General features: G+C 40.8%; 1 protein-coding gene across 1 annotated transcript in view; it reads left to right on the top strand.

The window, feature by feature from the left end:
• Nucleotides 1-18,806, top strand: part of LOC142075098 (proprotein convertase subtilisin/kexin type 5-like) — a 307,009-nt gene that overhangs the window by 17,431 nt on the left and 270,772 nt on the right. The window contains exon 2 of the mRNA XM_075136116.1: nucleotides 11,776-11,880. Within this exon, the coding sequence (XP_074992217.1) occupies nucleotides 11,776-11,880 (105 nt within the window). The remainder of the gene's footprint in view (nucleotides 1-11,775; nucleotides 11,881-18,806) is intronic.

The following is an 18,806-nucleotide window of genomic DNA, read 5'->3' as shown; positions in this document are numbered from 1 at the left end:
GCTGATTCCCCCAGCAAATGCACTGGAGATACAGAAGAGCTATTTAAGCACAAGAACAAATAGATATGTACTAGCCATGACTAAATTTAGTCTGTAAATTGGAAGTCAGTGAAGAAACAGCTTTCCAGACTGAGGACAAGTAACCTAACCACTTTTAAAACTGGTAAGTTTTAGTGTGATTTAAAACCGGTGGAAAGAGATCCACTTTTAAAGACTTAAAGGCTTATAACAGCAATGAACTGGACCTGATGATGTAGTCCAATATCACAGTGATTTTTATATTTATTTTGAGCTGATACTTTGCAAATTAAAAATTGCATCTATAAATACATATACAAATCTATGAATATATTTTACAAATCTATGAATATATAACAATCTTATTGCCATCACGGAGACGTGGTGGGATGGCTCCTATGATTGGAGTGTTGGAATGGAAGGATACAGGCTCTTTAGGAAGGACAGGCAGGGGAGACGAGGAGGGGGTGTCACCCTCTATGTCAACGACCAGCTGGAGTGCATGGAGCTCCGCCTGGGGATGGATGAGGAGCCGACCGAGAGCTTATGGGTCAGGATTAAAGGGAGGGCAGGGACAGGTGACATTACGGTGGGGGTCTGCTACAGGCCACCCGACCAGGAAGACCGAGTGGATGAGGCCCTCTATAGACAGATAGGAGCAGCCTCACGTTCACAAGCCCTGGTCCTCATGGGGGACTTCAACCACTCCAATATCTGTTGGAGGGACAACACGGCAGGGCATAAGCAATCCGGGAGGTTCCTGGAATGCATCGACGATAACTTCCTTCTCCAAGTGGTAGAGGAGCCAACGAGGAGAGGTGCTATGCTGGACCTTGTTCTCACCAACAAGGAGGGGCTGGTGGGGAATGTCAAGCTCAAGGGCAGCCTTGGCTGCAGTGACCATGAAATGGTGGAGTTCAAGGTCCTTAGGGCACCGAGGAGAGCGCACAGCAAGCTCATAACCCTGGATTTCAGGAGAGCAGACTTTGGCCTCTTCAGGGAGCTGCTTGGTAGAGTACCATGGGATAAAGCCTTGGAGGGAAGAGGGCCCCAAGAAAGCTGGTTAATATTCAAGGATCACCTCCTCCAAGCTCAGGAGCGATGCATCCCAACAGAGAGGAAGTCAGGCAAAAATGCCAGGAGGCCTGCATGGATGAACAAGGAGCTCCTGGACACACTCAAACACAAAAAGGAAGCCTACAGAGGGTGGAAGCAAGGACAGGTAGCCTGGGAGGAATACAGAGAAATTGTCTGAGCGGCCAGGGATCAGGTTAGGAAAGCTAAAGCCCTGATAGAATTAAATCTGGCCAGGGACATCAAGGGCAACAAGAAAAGCTTCTATAGGTACGTCAGGGATAAAAGGAAGAGCAGGGAAAATGTGGGCCCTCTCCGGAAGGAAACGGGAGACCTGGTTACCCAGGATATGGAGAAGGCTGAGGTACTCAATGATGTTTTTGCCTCGATCTTCACCGGCAAGTGCTCAAGCCTCACCGCCCAAGCCGCAGAAGGCAAAGGCAGGGACTAGGAAAATGAAGAGCTGCCCACTTGTCGTGGTTTAACCTGGCAGGCAGCCAAATACCACACAGCCGCTCGCTCACTACCCCTCCCCCGATGGGACGGGGAGAGAATCGGAAGGGTAAGAGTGAGAAAAACTCGTGGGTTGAGATAAAGACAGTTTAATAGAACAGAAAAGGGAAAACAATAATAATAATAATAATAATGATAGAATATACAAAATGAGTGATGCACAATGCAATTGCTCACCACCCGCGCTGACCGATAACCAAGTAGCGATCGCTACTTCCTGGATCACACCTACCATTCATATACTGAGCATGATGTCACATGGTATGGAATACCCCATTGGCCAGCTGGGCTAGCTGTCCTGATTATGTTCCCTCCCATCTTGTGCACCTAGCTCAGTCAGTAGGCATGGGATCTGTCCTTGGACTAGGAGGGTACTTAGCAACAACTGAAAACATCAGTGTGTTATCAACATTCTCCTCATACTAAATCCAAAACACAGCACTAGGAAGAAATTTAACACTATCCCAGCCGAAACCAGGACAGTATCCACCCCTTATTCTATACCATTTACGTCATGCTTAGGTCTCACATTTTTCGATACATTTCAATTAATCACCACCATCTTTCTTTTTTTATATATATATATACACACAGAGAGTTATCGTTCCCTTAGTCTATGGACTGTCCCTCTAAAATGTCCACTGAGTTCATTTAGTCCACGACTTAGGGCTCCATCTGTCATAACAGTCTTTCAGGGCCAGAGAGATGGTGTGTGGTGTTGGACTGTTGCATCCTGAAGCCAGTTCTGGTTCCATTATTGCTGCGCTCATCCGGTTCTGTCATCGTTGCACTTTGCTTGGTTTCATCAGAGTTAGTTCATTCTTCACTAATCTGGGTGATTTTTACTGCTATACCATTGATAGCAACCATAAAAAAGATGATATACAATATCATATAACAATTAACATCATACAATTCAGTTCATTGGCTATTTTCACCCAAAATTAAATCCCCTTGAGGTACACATCGGACTTCCCCATCCTTTCGCATTACCCACCAAGTACACCCAGGTCCTTGAGCAAAAGCAATCCCACGAATGGGTTTTCCCTTGCCAGAGGCAGGAGTAACCCAGACTGTCTTCCCCAGCATATTTCTCATATGCACGACAGGGACTTTATCTCCATCTACAGTACGTAAGGGTTTGGATTGGGCAGGGCCAGCTCGATTAACAGATCCCCTGGTGTTGACTAACCAGGTGGCTTTTGCTAAATGTGTGTCCCAATGCTTGAATGTCCCACCACCCATTGCTCTCAGCGTAGTCTTTAGCAGCCCATTGTATCGTTCGATTTTCCCAGAGGCTGGTGCATGGTAGGGGATGTGATATACCCACTCAATGCCATGCTCTTTGGCCCAGGTGTCTATGAGGGTGTTTCGGAAATGAGTCCCATTGTCTGACTCAATTCTTTCTGGGGTGCCATGTCGCCACAGGACTTGCTTTTCAAGGCCCAGGATGGTGTTCCGGGCGGTGGCATGGGGCACGGGATATGTTTCCAGCCATCCGGTGGTTGCTTCCACCATGGTGAGCACATAGCGCTTGCCGTGGCAGGTTTGTGGGAGCGTGATATAATCAATCTGCCAAGCCTCCCCATATTTATATTTCAACCATCGTCCCCCATACCAAAGAGGCTTTACTCGCTTGGCTTGCTTGATTGCAGCGCATGTTTCACATTCATGGATAACCTGTGCAATAGCATCCATGGTCAAGTCCACCCCTCGATCACGAGCCCATCTATATGTTGCATCTCTTCCTTGATGGCCTGAGGTGTCATGGGCCCACTAAGCTATAAATAATTCACCCTTATGTTGCCATTCCAGATCCACCTGAGCCACTTGAATCTTAGCAGCCTGGTCCACCTGCTGGTTGTTTTGATGTTCTTCAGTGGCCTGACTCTTGGGTACGTGAGCATCTACGTGATGTACTTTTACAGTCAGGTTCACTACCTGGGCAGCAATATCTTGCCACAGTGCGGCAGCCCAGATGGGTTTACCTCTGCGCTGCCAGTTGTTCTGCTTCCATTGCTGCAACCACCCCCACAGGGCATTTGCCACCATCCATGAGTCAGTATAGAGATAAAGTACTGGCCATTTTTCTCGTTCAGCAATATCCAAGGCCAGCTGGATGGCTTTCACCTCTGCAAACTGGCTCGATTCACCTTCTCCTTCAGCAGTTTCTGCGACTTGGTATACAGAACTCCATACAGCAGCCTTCCACCTCCGATGCTTTCCCACAAGAGAACAAGACTCATCAGTGAACAGGGCATATTGCTTCTCATTTTCTGGTAGTTTGTTATACAGTGGGGCCTCTTCAGTACGCATCACCTCCTCCTCTGGGGATATTCCAAAATCTTTGCCTTCTGGCCAGTTTGTGATCACTTCCAAGATTCCTGGGCGACTGGGGTTTCCTATTCGGGCCCGTTGTGTGATCAGTGCGACCCACTTACTCCACGTAGCATCGGTTGCATGGTGTGTAGAGGGGACCCTCCCTTTGAACATCCAGCCCAGCACCGGCAGTCGGGGTACCAGGAGGAGCTGTGCTTCAGTACCAACCACTTCCGAAGCAGCTTGAACCCCTTCATATGCTGCCAATTTCTCCTTCTCAGTTGGAGTATGGTGGGCTTCAGACCCTCTGTATCCCCGACTCCAAAACCCCAGGGGTCGACCTCGAGTCTCCCCTGGTGCTTTCTGCCAGAGGCTCCAGGTAGGGCCATTCTCCCCGGCTGCGGTGTAGAGCACATTCTTCACATCTTGTCCTGCCCGGACTGGCCCAAGGGCTACTGCCTGAACTATGTCCTGTTTAATTTGTTCAAAAGCTTGTTGTTGCTCAGGGCCCCATCTGAAGTCGTTCTTCTTCCTGGTCACTTGATAGAGAGGGCTTACAATCTGACTCTAATCTGGAATATGCATTCTCCAAAAGCCCACAATGCCTAAGAAAGCTTGTGTTTCCTTTTTGCTAGTGGGTGGGGACATGGCTGTTATTTTGCTGATCACATCCATTGGGATCTGACGACGTCCATCTTGCCATTTTATTTCTAAAAACTGGATCTCCTGTGCAGGTCCCTTGACCTTACTTTGATTTATGGCAAAACCGGCCGTCAGAAGGATTTGGACTATTCTTTTCCCTTTCTCGAAAAAATTCTTCTGCTGTGTTGCCCCATACAATGATGTCATCAATGTATTGCAGGTGGTCCGGAGCCTCACTCTGTTCCAGTGTGGTGTGGATCAGTCCATGGCAAATGGTAGGGCTGTGTTTCCACCCAGCTGAAACCAGGAGAGTGGGTGTGCAAGCAAAGCAAAATTAGGAATTCATTCACTACTTCCCATTGGCAGGCAGGTGTTCAGCCGTCTGCAGGAAAGCAGGGCTCCATCATGTGTAATGGTGACTTGGGAAGACAAAACGCCATAACTCCGAATGGCCCCCCCTTTGTTCTTCTTCCCCCTGCTTTATATGCTGAGCATGATGTCATATGGTCTGGAATATCCCTTTGGTTAGTTGGGGTCAGCTGTCCCAGCTGTGTCCCGTCTCAACTTCTTTGCACCCCCAGCCTACTTGCTGGTGGGGCAGTGTGAGAAGCAGAAAAGGCCTTGACACCTGGATGCTTTGTAAGCACTGTTCAGCAATAGCTAAAAAAAAACATCGGTGTGTTATTGTCCTGGGGGAGTGAGTGAGCGGCTGTGTGGTATTTGGCTGCCTGCCAGATTAAACCAGGACAGTTATTAACACTGTTTTCAGCACAAATCCAAAACATAGCCCCATAGAAGGTACTATGAAGAAATTTAACTCTATCCCAGCTAAAACCAGTACACTGTGAAACTTTTCTTGTTGTAGTTTTTTAAAACATAAAACCTATTTCTTAACTAACCTTTATACTGTTTGTATGTTTTAAATAACACTTTCAGAACCTTGTCAAGCCACATTCTTCTGCCATCCATTTTAATAGGGCAGAGTAAAATAATAATTCTTAATGTGATTAAACACATATTAGAATAAAGCTATTGATGCAGTTCTAATTTATATCTTTTTAATATCTGAACTTATTTTATAAATTCATACTATTTCCCAAGACCTGTGACCTCTTTTAGGACTTAATGCTTTCCCATTCTTGCAAAGATAGTTGTTCTTTTTTCATGTAATTTCATGTGTTAAATGAGGTTGCAAAGAGAGCATTAAAGTACTGGAATCCCAAAAAGCTCAATTTAATTTGACAATATGTTTCAAAATACAAGTGCATACAATACATGTATGCAGAAGATATGATCTAGGAAGTTTTGTTGAATGCATCCTGAGCTTTGTAAAAGTAATTAATCAATTATTAGTCCACCTTATTGTCTGGAGGCAAATTATTTTGATTTATATTGGTAAGTATATTTTATAATATATATAGAATAGAATATTTCTCTATTTAGAGGAGTAGAATACTGGAATTGTAAAAATATTTTGGACTGTTTCTAACTAGGAATTTAGAATTCTACATTTAAATTTAGATTCTAATTTAAATTAAATTTTAATTATAGTTTAGAATTGAAGGTCCAAATATATTTAGATTGTATTTTGGAACAGAATAGAAACCCTTGAAAAGAAAAGCTATTAGAAAAAGGAATTGTTATAGAGGTAATCCAAAATGGAATATACAAACTCATATAAAGAATTTCTACTGCAAATTAAAATGTTCTTTTTATGTTCTTTTTAACCTGCATGGTCACTTAATTTAGCTACAGTAAATGTAAATTCTCATTAAAATTTACAAAATTACTTTGAAAAAATCTCAGCCTTGATAGTGAATTAGAATGATATCAAGACTTAAAATTGACCTTAGAGTATTGTTACTTTTTTATCCTACTGACAAAGGCACATGAAAAGTTAAAAGACTAGAGAGTTTATTTTGAGTTTTCCACTAAAAGACTTAATGTGCTACTTTATTTTTTTTAAAAGTAAAATGCAGCAGTATGTAAGCAACAGTAATAACATTCTTATCTGAAAGAACACAATTCAGAGCTACTTTGGTTTAATGGCTTTGTTATTAATTTTTGACATCAACTAATTTGATGTCAAGGTAAGTCCACAGGCAGAATTTATCTGTGTAAATAGCTGAAACGCAGAGGAAAATTGCCAAAAAATGCAAAAGAAGTCAGGAGTGGATTATATTAATTCAGTAAGGTGACATTTTTTTCCCCATTTAAACAGAAGGAGAGGGAATTTCAAAGGTAAAGTATCAGCATATTCGTACCTAGAATGTGAAGAGAGACAACCTGATTTATTTATATTGAAATTGTGATGTTTTTGTTGTAATAGCTAGGTGGTTTAATTTATCTGCCTAGATTGGTTTTTTGTTTGTGTTTCATAAGCAGGTGGTTCAGACGGGTATCTTGTTTTCCTGGCTGAACTCTTGTCTTCCATACGAAGGATTTAAGGAACTGAGCAAGAACTCTTGAGTACAGTATAGCTTTTTTTTACTGAGTTGATGGCAATTAGCATCTCATTTAATCTGGAATTTCCATCTATGAGACTCAGAAAAAATGTTTCAGGAAAGTATAAGGATTGGTACAAGCGGGGTGCATTTGAGGTCAAGTCCAACTTGTTCAAGAGTGTCAATATTCAGAAACGGCGACTGGCAATACTTGTGGACAAACCTGAAAAGAAGGGAACGTGAGAGGAGCGCAGATATGAATTGGCAACTTTGGTTATGCCTACCTCAAGCACACAGAGAGATGTTTGTACAACTTGGTCCACCTAATTTATGTGAGCTAACTGGGCTTAAAATGGAATTGAAAACTGGGTTACTTGGACATTTGAACATAGTTTGAATTCAGACTTTCAGAATAGTCTCGGTTGAGTCTGAGGTGATAATCCATATTCATACCCACATTGCCTTGGTTCTGCTGCTGTTTCAGATTCTTTTATTTAACTAAGTTTGAGCACATTAAAAGTGCACTTTTCCCCCACCCAGTAGATATTCCTTTAATGTACTGATTTAGAGCCTCTGTAACACAGAGACTGAATATCATTATTTCTCTCCTTTAGGCTAGGCAGAGTGATATTATCTTGCTGCTGCAGATCAAGACAAGACCACAGTGTTCAGCAGTTCTGGTAGTTTCTGTGGTTTTTTTTAATGCCATCTGCCTGTAGTAATCCAAGAACCTATTTTAACTCATGCAGGGTAGTGTAGGATATCAGCCCCAAAAAAAAAACCAAACGTGGTTTAGTTGATTGATTAGGTTAGAAACTGTTGGGAAGGCATATCTCAAGCTGCTTCCATTGGTGTGAACAACTTCCCTGCTTATGTTCTGTTACATGAACATTTCAGTCGTAGCATCAGAGTCTAGTCATGTAGGTCAGTTTGGTGATCATATATGGATATTTAAGGTGTATTTCATTGGCAACTTTAGCATTTATATTTCCTTACAGAGTTTATGAAGACACTCACACGTGAAGGTAGATGAATTCTTTCAGTCATTATATCCTAAATTATCTTAATACTGCCTTAGAATATAAAACTGCATATGGAAGAAATGTATTCCAAAGACTAAGCCTAGAAAGTTTGGCTCTTTTTTCATAGTTAATATATTTTAAATTAATTGATTTTCTCAACTTTAAAAAGAAAATAATACCTACTAAATGTAAAATTAATGTATATATGTGGATATTTGGGTTTTCTGGGATTCCACTGCAGTGTTGTAGGATTATTGTTCCCAGGAGTTATTTTTATTCTTGAATAAGCATAATATGGTACTATTTAAATGTATGTTTGTATCTATTTAAAGTTTTCAGTGATGAAGATATTACCTCCAAAGAGTAATCCACCCCCCTTCGACCCATTCTCCTTGCTTTTGCCCAGGCAATTCCTCAGGAATGTTGCTCAATCTCTTTTTAAATAAAACAGGTCTTCCAGGTCAAAAAGAAGATTATAAAGATTTCCCAAGGATAAAACAGCTAAATTGTCATCAGTCTCTAAGGTGGTTAGATCTACAGTCTGGTGTTTCTGTCTTTGTATTCCTTTCCCTCTGATAGTGCCTCTAAGACTAGGTAGTTAAAAGTATAAAAAACAATTTAACAAGAACATTCATAATAATAAGTTTTATTGTGCTATATTTCCATGGTTTAACTATTTGCCAAGTGGTCCAAAGATTTGGAAGGTCTAAGTAAATTCCCATTAAGGGAAAAAGGGCAATATAATTTTTAATAACACTGGTGTTACCTTACTGCAAGAGGCACTGATAGTTAGGGAATATGAATTAAATTCCATTTAAAATATTTGGGATCCTTTTATTTCACTTACAATTATGAACTAAAGCAGTAGATCTCACCATTTTTATTAATTATTATTATTAATTATTATTATTATTTGAAAATTAACTGTGCCTGGAAGACATGGCATTACAGTTACCACACTTAATTCTGTCTCCTGAGGACAAGGTCTCAGAGGGAGTACAGCCATTAAGCATTACAAAGCCTCAGGCTTTTCCCCTTTGATTGGAAAGTAGAACATGCACATCCCTGCATGTGTGCACAAGCCTAGTCAGTAAAATAAACATAGGACTGTCTCCTATCCCCTCCAGTGTCTTTTGTGGGCGGCTAGTGCTGCTAAACTGTAGGACCTCGAGGAGTGCAATTAGGCCACCCTCTAACTCTGCTGTTTTGGATGCTCTTAAAGAGGTAAGCTACGTTTTTTCCTTAAAAAAAGAAGGCCCCAAACTAGTGCAAGACAAAACAAAGAGAACTGTGCGATATTGAGATCTATGCAGCACAAAACAGGACAGATGTTTGTTTATTTTCCCTGAAATATGACATGTTTCTATCTGTGCAGTTCTGTGCAGTGGTAAAATACAGTTACCTGCTTGAGTTCTGATTTTTAAATAATGTATGTGTTTATGTATACACACACATGTACACACACAGTAGTATGTCTCTAATTCACACTAAAGATAGCAAGGTTCATAAAAGCCTAACCTCTGTACAGTATTTTGGTATGGTTAATATGCACATTACTAGTTTCTGAGGATTTAAGAAGCAAGAATAGCATCATTTGACAGTGGTTAGCACTTCAGCACTCTCTGAGGCTACTCGTGTGTTAAGGACACATCTAGGAAGTGACTGATGTCCCTTTGTCTTGGGGCAGCATGCTGTCACCTGTACTGGTGCTAACCCTGGAGCCAAATTTCAGTGGTTGATATAAATAATAATAATTCAAAAACCACAAAACATTGGCCTGATACTTAGGGACATTCGTTGTGCTGCAGGTTGTTAAGCTATCAGAATAAACAAATTAATGCAGTCACAAGTGATATAACAACACAACTGTGTACAATAATGTCCTTAATTACCTTTTGGACTGGCTAAAATCATCATGGAAACTGCATGTTATTCTGACTCACACTACGTCACCAGTAGAGTACGCTCATCCATGGACAAAGAAACAGTGTTTACTTTGGTACCTGCTGTGGTGATAGATTTCGGCCCACAGAGAACTGCGTGTGAATGATCTCGGGATGCCGAGGATCCTGCAGCTCTGAGATGTCTGTGAGAAGACTTTCCCCTGGAGATTTAAGGAGGGTTTATTCGCAGATATGCACATGGAGACTGAGACCAGGCTCCTCCATGGGACAGAAATGCACCATTTCAGCTTGAATCACCTCTGAAACAGAAGGCATCATGGGAATTGCTATTGTAGTATTAATATGCTCTATTTAGGCTTAGTCAAACCAATTCCTATTTAATTTATGATAAACTGACTTGGTTTAACTGAATGCTTCCATATTTGACTTAAAGTAAACATAAGTCATTCTTTCTGAAAATTGGATATTGATGGACCCATTTAACTGTTCAGACTGAGAATAATATCGTAAACCCTGGTGCAGTTTCCCCTTTAGAAGTATTCATTTAAATTGTGGACTTTTTTTCCAAAAAGTTCTCCCTCATTCCCCAGTGCTGTTTACATTTTAAACTTTAAGATAAAATATTCAAGTGCTCCTTGAGAACAATAATTTTCTATCAATATTTGTTCTCAGTCTACTCTGATATTTTCTCAAGATTTTTGTGTTCTAATATTTTAAAAGCAGATTTTCTGAGTTCCTCAGTGGCTTATTTCCAATTCTCTTTGAACCTTTAATGTTGAACACTCTAGTTTCCTACATGTGTATTCTTATAGATATAAATTCAGAATATAGGATCTTTAAGATTAGAGCTTTTCAGTGTTGCTCCATCCTCTTTGGTGATTTCATTCAGATTTATTTTCAAAACCAAACCTGTTTTCTGAAGTCACTTTGAGTTTCAACTTGAAATAACAGTAAGCTCCATTGTCTCTTTTTTACTCATCATTAAGAAACCTTTAACTAAATTATTAAGTGTCTTACAAGATTTACAGTGTGATAGGACAAATTCCAAATGTCTTGGGGAGACTTTGCTCTAAAGACAAGGAAGCTGAATGTTTGCTTGTAGGTATGTGAAAGTAAAATTTCAAGTTATGAATATTTAGATATTAATGACTCTGGAAGGGGAAATTTCTTCTTAAAATTGTGAAGGCTGTTGTAGTTTAATATTTACATTGCTACTGTGTACTGATGGAATGAATAAGTATTTTTATTGTACTGTTTTGTATTTGCAATTTTGCATGAATTGTTTTTGTACTTCTAGTTACCTTATGAAGTTACCATTTCCATCTTTCTTTCTTCTGCTTTTTTCTTGCCCACCTTCTGCAGAAAGAGAAGCCTATTCCTGGTGCATAGTCTGATGCTGTGGATGTCTTTTTTATAAATTTTATATCAATAACTGAATCTAGTGCATTTTACAGTATATTTCCTTATGCAAACTAGGTGGAATGCTTTTTAATAACCATATAGCCATTTGATGATTATTATATGTTCCATTTGAAGACAGCTTGGATATAGATTGATATAGAATTGCTTAAAATACTGAATATAATTTAAACATTAAAAAGGTAGATACGGACAGTCTAAGCAGCTCAAATATAATCTTTGGTTATGCAGTTACTGCCTCAAGGACACTCCATCCATTTCATATCATATGTCCTTCTTTTGAAAAATGATCACTTGGTTCAAGTAACATTTCAGCACAGTAGGAAATTGCATAATTTATAGAACTTTAAAAATGAAAACCATGAAACTACTTTCCATTAATTATATCTCCCTCTCTGTTTTTCTTTTCTCCCCTTACAGATTGGAACACTGAAGGATTACTACCACTTCTACCATAGTAAAACGATTAAAAGGTCAGTTCTCTCAAGTAGAGGTACCCACAGCTTCATTTCAATGGAACCAAAGGTAAGAAAATCCACCTACGTGTCTGAGGCAAAAGCCTTTACATTTTTATACGAAATATCATACCAGGAGACATTCACCTGAATGGGATATAGCATTACAAGAACTGACCCTTTTTTGCTAAGGTTCTGCTTCCCATTAAAATGAAGACAATACCATGCTATTAATTATGTGCTGTTGTTGGAACATAAGGTCTGACATTATTCATGGAGGAGCTGTAGTATAGGAATTTTGTACTAATCACTATGCTATGCTTCCCTACAAAATCACCTATGTAACATTAATGGCTGTTATCTTCTTCTGTAAATCAACCAGCTTTGGGAATGAAAATGAGTAATATAGGATGATATCAATGTTCAGATGAAGGTGACTTGCGGAAACTGGACTCCACAATCTATGAGATTGTGAAGTAGGTATGTTTATTCAGCGCTGGGCGGCACGGGGGGGTAGTCCCACCAAAATCGTGCGCGCCTCAACGCGGCACTCACCATAAATATATACAGTAAAATATTGCATATTCATAGAGTTTTGTAATACGCCTATACATATGCATGACCTGTCCCCGCTTTGTATTAAAATGAGTTCCAAGAAGTCATTTCCATAGACCCCTCCTATCTGCGCTTGCGCATTGCCTCCTAGTGGTGGTCGTCGGGGGTCGTGGGGATGAAGGCTGATAGTTCCTCTTCGTCACCGCTAGTAACCTTTTGTTCTTGCGCAGGCTCAGTTGTCTTTTTACTTTTGTCCATACCGCAGGGTCAGTTTTAGCTGGCTTCTTGAGACAAGTTTTTAGTCTTCATCAGGAACTGTCCTTGTGAGGCGCCTCAGTTAATTTACACCATAGCTAAGTCGGCCTTATCAGATTGAGCCGGCCTTGTGAGGAACAAAGTATCAAGCCCCTACCTACTGATTCAATCTTCTAACTACTATTAATCATTCAACTACTAAAATTCCTTAATCCCTTCTCTCAAAGGTTTCTCTTTTTTTTTTCCTGGTCTTTTTTCTGGACTTAGAATGTGTGAGGGATTAAAATAAGAATACTCTTTTCTGTGGTCTTTTTGGCAGTTTCTTCTGACCTTAATTTTAAGAGACTTCCCTCTGTATGAAAAATGGTATCAGACCTTCAGAGTATATATTATGTAATAGGTAACTGGCAACATAATTTAATTACTGATTTATAGTTGGGTATAATATTGTCATGTAGCTGTATCCAAGACACTTTTGTTTTAAACCTTTAACTTCTGTGGTTAGTAGCTTCACCCCTAACCGTAGAATTGGTTTTCTTGTGGTTCTCTTTTAGAAAGGAAGTTTAAAGCATATCTTCTTTAGCATTTTTATGCTGTTCAAGCAACCCACTCCCCCACAACAAAACCCTCAAACCCCTAGTGGTTTCCACTGGTTAAAATAGTCAGTCTTTTTTTAGACCTTGGATTATTATTGTGGTCTGTGAAGGATTTGTGCTGTCCTAAAACTTGGCAAGAATTTAAGAGAAGTCTAAGTTATCAGCAAAAGACAGTTTGAATGCTCCACATGTACCATTTCCTACAAGTTAAGCATCATAGAGGAATACTAAAGGATACATGTATGCTTCTGCAGTCTGGAAAGCCATATTTAGGACTGAAGTTCCTCCTGAGGAAGGGACAGGATGAGGGAAATGCATACAGAGCATTTTCACCCCTGTGTCAATAGGGCTGGGCTGCTAAGTTCTGTAAGAGCCCCAGAAGCTCTAATGAGCAGCATGTTTCAGGGATTAGTATGAAAATGGTTAGGGCACAATTCTCTGTTCCCATGAATGCTGACACCCACCATTCAAACACCAAGTGCTGTACTCAGAATAGATGACACTGCAAAAGGAAAAAGGAAAGTGTTCACATCTGTCTCATTCCATGCTGTTTCCCACATGCACAGAGGTTGTGAGGTGATTTACATGCAAATGCACAAGTTCACATGTACATACAACCTTAAACATACCTGTTACACCCAGCTTCCAGATACCCCTTCTGCATCTCTGGCAGCCAGCCCAAATTACTGTGGCCAAAATCGTGAGAGATTCTAAGGCAGAGCACAGCAGAAAATCAGAGACATAATTAGTTTCTCAGTGCCTTCTATGTTATACCATTTGGGTCTTGTCCCATATGCAACATTCTGTGCTAGTGCTGGTACAGGAATCACATTGTGGAACCATTGTTAAATATCACTTTAATAATGAGAAACTCTACTGAGGGTTGTGCGAGACACTCCACCCTGTTAATGATTCTGTACTCAAAGAGAAGCTGACAGTCTAACACCTTGATCTGGCAAAAGTGTTTGTGATTGACTTTGTGATTGCTCTACTGAATCTGGGCTTGGGAATTCTTGTTTGGCTGCAGACATGTCAAAATATGAACACCAGTATTTGTAGGCTAATGTCTGGTTTGTCCTCAGCGTATATGACGTTTCATGATTATTAAAGTAGGCTTAAATTCAATTGTGTTGTATTAGTTGGACCTTTTAAAAACAAAATGTTTAATCTTAAAAAAGGCACATTGCATGGCCATGAATTTTTCATGCTAAGAAGATGGTCATTAAGGTGTGTTTTCCATTTATTTCTGAATTTAAATGTGCTAAGATTGGAGTATGAGGTTGAGTTAAGGAGAAAATAAAACTTCAGCCAATTTATATTTTGTGTAGGAGGCACAAAATACAGCAGGAATGAAGAATTTCATTACAGTACTAAAACCCTGGGTTTTTAAAAGCAGCATCTTGGACTTCAAGCTTAGAGGAATTCTGATGAGAATGCTATTATGGGAAAGCTTATGTTTCGTATTGGCAATGCTAAGTGTTAAGTTGTTAAACCTCATTAGTGAACAAAAAGATTTTGTTAGCCAAATAGAATAACAGAACCATTAAACCTTGGGATTAGGTGAACTACTGATGTCTGCCTGGGTAGACATAATCTGTATTAGCACTTGGAGAACAAAGAATCAATAGCACTTGGTAAAAGAATAATAGGAACTGCCACTTTGTTTTCCATGTTCAGAGTTTGACTGGGGAATTTAAGTTAGTTATTAAGTAATGATATGTTTACCACTGTGGACCCTTTATTTAATTGTCTCAGAAATCCTTTACACAAGCCATCCTTCCTTCTTTAGCTCAGTCAAGATCAAGAATCAGATTTGGTATTTTTAAGGAGCCTGTTGCTGGGTGAATTAGAATATGAACCGATTCACAATGTATGAGAGGACATAGCAACATTTCACTTTAGTACCTGCCTCTGGAGTATTAAACACAGTTTGATATAAACATGGGCAAATAGTCTGTTGTGGTTTAACCCGGCAGGCAGCCAAACACCAGACAGCCGCTTGCTCACTCCCCCCCGCCACAGTGGGATGGGGGGGAGAATCGGAAAAAAAAAAGTAAAATTTGTGGATTGAGATAAAGACAGTTTAATAGAACAATAAAAGAAGGGATAATAATAATAATAATAATAAAATATACAAAATGAGTGATGCACAATGCAATTGCTCACCACCCGCTGACCGATAACCAAGTAGCGATCGCTACTTCCTGGACCACGCCTCTTATTTATATACTGAGCATGATGTCACATGGTATGGAATACCCCATTGGCCAGCTGGGCCAGCTGTCCTGGCTATACTCCTTCCCAGCCTCTGAAAAGTCCTTGACTAGCAGGGTACTTAGCAACAACTGAAAACATCAGTGTATTATCAACATTCTTCTCCTACTAAATCCAAAACACAGCACTAGGAAGAAATTTAACTCTATCCCAGCCGAAACCAGGACATAGTCCTACAGTTAGATCATGTTATAGGGCTTCTTGAGATACAAAGTTGCTGTTCACTGGCACCCAACTGCATTAGATCCTGTTATAATTAGTGCTGTTCTAACAGTTCTTATGTTGTTGTAAAGTCTGTACAGGATGGTTGGTATTTTGTTTGTTTAATGGTGATTGAAATCTGTACTTACAGGGGTATATTAGTCCTAGCTTAAACCAGACCCTGCATCAGCAAAAATCCCTGAGAAGTCTGTGTTGCTTGAGCAAGAATCAAGAATAATTTAAACATGCTGAGGATGCATGACAGCATCAGACTTATTTTCAATTGTGATCCAGTATGAACTAGATTGCAGTTCACAACGTACCTAGACCTAGAGGTTTCTCCCTGAGAGTAGGGTAAAACATCCTGTTCTGTCTAATCGTTTTGGGGAATAGCAACCTAAAAAGTTGGTGTTCCTTTCCCGCACATGAAAGAGTGTTTGGTCTGTACATGATACAAAACCAGCTCAAAGCTGAACCTTGTGTGACAGTAACCTAAAGGTGAAAGGCTTAATCCTATCATAATGTTATGATTAATCACCTGACTAATAGGGATGAAGAAAAAGCGGAGGCATTGAATGCTTTTTTTGCCTCAGTCTTCAATAATACTGAAAGACCTTGGGCTGCCCAGTCCACTGAGTTGGAGGACCACGAGTGTGGGAACAGTGACTTTCCATTTGTGGACACTGAAATTGTAAGGGACCAGCTGTATCAGCTGAATGTTCATAAGTCCATGGTGCCTGATGGGATTCACCCCAGAGTACTGAAGAAGCTAGCGGATGTTACAACAGGACCCCTCTCGATCATCTACCAAAGGCCTTGGGAGCCTGGGGAGGTCCCCGCTGACTGGAAGCTAGCCAACGTTATTCCAATTTACAAGAAGGGCGTGAGGGAAGACCCAGGAAACTACAGACCTGCTAGTGTAACCTCAGTTCCTGGGAAAATTATGGAGAAGATCATACTGGGTGCTATTGAAAAGCATTTAAAGGACAATGCAATCATCAGGCACAGTGAACATGGGTTCACAAAGGGAAAGTCCTGTTTAACCAATTTGATATCCTTCTATGATAAGGTCACCCGCCTAGTGGATGAAGGGAAGGGGTGGATGTAGGTTTTCTGGATTTTACTAAGACTTTTGATGCTGTCCCTCACAGCATCCTTCTGGACAAGTTGTCCAACTGTGAGATGAGCAGGTACGCGGTGCGCTGGGTGAAGAACTGGCTGAAGGGCAGGGCTCAAAGGGTTGTAGTGAACGGGGCTACATCTGGCTGGTGACCAGTCACCAGCAGTGTTCCTCAGGGTTCAATTCTAGGGCCAGTTCTGTTCAATATTTTTATCAATGATCTGGATGCAGGAGTTGAATGCACCCTTAGCAAGTTTGCTGATGATACTAAACTGGGAGGTGCTGTTGACTCCCTTGAGGGACAAGATGCATTGCAGAGCGATCTGGATAGGTTGGAGCATTGGGCAATCATCAGTGACAAGAAATTTAGCAAGAACAAATGCTGGATTCTGCACCTGGGACGGAGTAATGCTGGACAAAAGTATAGATTGGGAGGGGAGTGGCTGGAGAGCAGCCCTGCAGAAAGGGATCTGGGGGTGCTGGTTGACAGTAGGCTCAATAGGAGTCAGCAGCGTGCCCTGGCAGCCAAGAGGGCAAAACGCATCCTGGGGTGGGGTGCATTAAACACAGCATAACCAGCTGGTCAAAAGAGGTGATTATCCCGCTGTATTTAGTGTTGGTGTGGCCTCACCTTGAGTACTGCATGCAGTTCTGGGCCCCACAATTTAAGAAGGATGTGAAGGTACTTGAATGCGTCCAGAGGAGGGCAACAAAGCCGGTGAAAGGGCTGGAAGGCATGTCCTATGAGGAATGGCTAAGGACTCTGGGTTTGTCTAGTTTGGAGAGAAGGAGGCTGAGAGGCGACCTCATTGCTCTCTACAGCTTCCTGAGGAGGGGAAGTGGAGAGGGAGGTGCTGATCTCTTCTCCCTGGTATCCAGTGACAGGGCGCGTGGGAATGGTTCAAAGCTGCATCAGGGGAGGTTCAGACTGGATATTAGGAAGCATTTCTTTACCGAGAGGGTGGTCAAACACTGGAACAGGCTTCCTAGAGAGGTGGTTGATGCCCCATGCCTGTCAGTGTTTAAGAGGCATTTGGACAATGCCCTTAATAAGATGCTTTAGCTTTTGGTCAGCCCTGAAATGGTCAGGCAGTTGGACTAGATGATCATTGTAGGTCCCTTCCAACTGCACTGTTCTGTTCTGTTCTGTTCTGTTCTATTCTATTCTATTCTATTTTGACTTGAATATTGCAAAGCAACATGTGGCTTGAAGTCTTTATTACTTCAAAAATTAGCTGGATTTTAGCTCAGAGCTGTTTAAAAACACAGGTGATTGTTCTTCTGAGGAATTGTGTTTTTTGTCCTTTCTGCATTTCGTGAATTTGGGGCTCATGCCAACTGAACTCTTTGGCTTTTGCTTCATACTGTGTGTTCTGCTGTTATAATATATTTTCTTTTCCGTACACATGTAGACCAGATGTTAGGAACAGTGGCAATATTTATGACCATAGTCTAGGTCTTGTTACAGAAATTTGTTTAGGGCCCTCAAAAAATACATAAAAATGTTATTTAGGAGTGATGGAGAAGAAAACACCCTTCAGGAGATACTTTTCCCATATAGAGAACAAATTTTTCTGAAAGTGGATGTTATACAGTGATACATTCACAATTGGCTAGATTTAAGATTCAAAATATCCCTCTTAAATTTCTTGAATTTGAGGGCATATCAGAGAAAACAGTTTTGTAGATGTTTTCCCTTCATTGTCTCCAGTAGAAGCTCAACAGAAAACTATATATGCTGAAGGATTTTGCTCCGCCTGACACGGGGGCAGCTTCTGGTGTCTTCTCATAGAACCCACCACTGCAGCCCCCACGCTACCAAAAACCTTGCCACGGAAACCCAATACACCATCTTTGACCAGATGTTGTATGGCTCTCTGGAATGAATTTCCATTTGAAGCAGAGCATAGGTTTTAGAAGTCTTCCGATTTTAATTAAAACATTTCCAGCAATGGAGAGTTTTCAGAAGTTTTTAAGTTGTTCTGTTATTTAAAT

The sequence above is a fragment of the Calonectris borealis genome, chromosome W (genome assembly GCF_964195595.1).
Source record: "Calonectris borealis chromosome W, bCalBor7.hap1.2, whole genome shotgun sequence".
Lineage (NCBI taxonomy): Eukaryota > Metazoa > Chordata > Aves > Procellariiformes > Procellariidae > Calonectris > Calonectris borealis.
The sequence above is the reverse complement of the archived record's forward strand: the minus strand, read 5'-3'. Positions and strand labels throughout refer to the sequence as shown.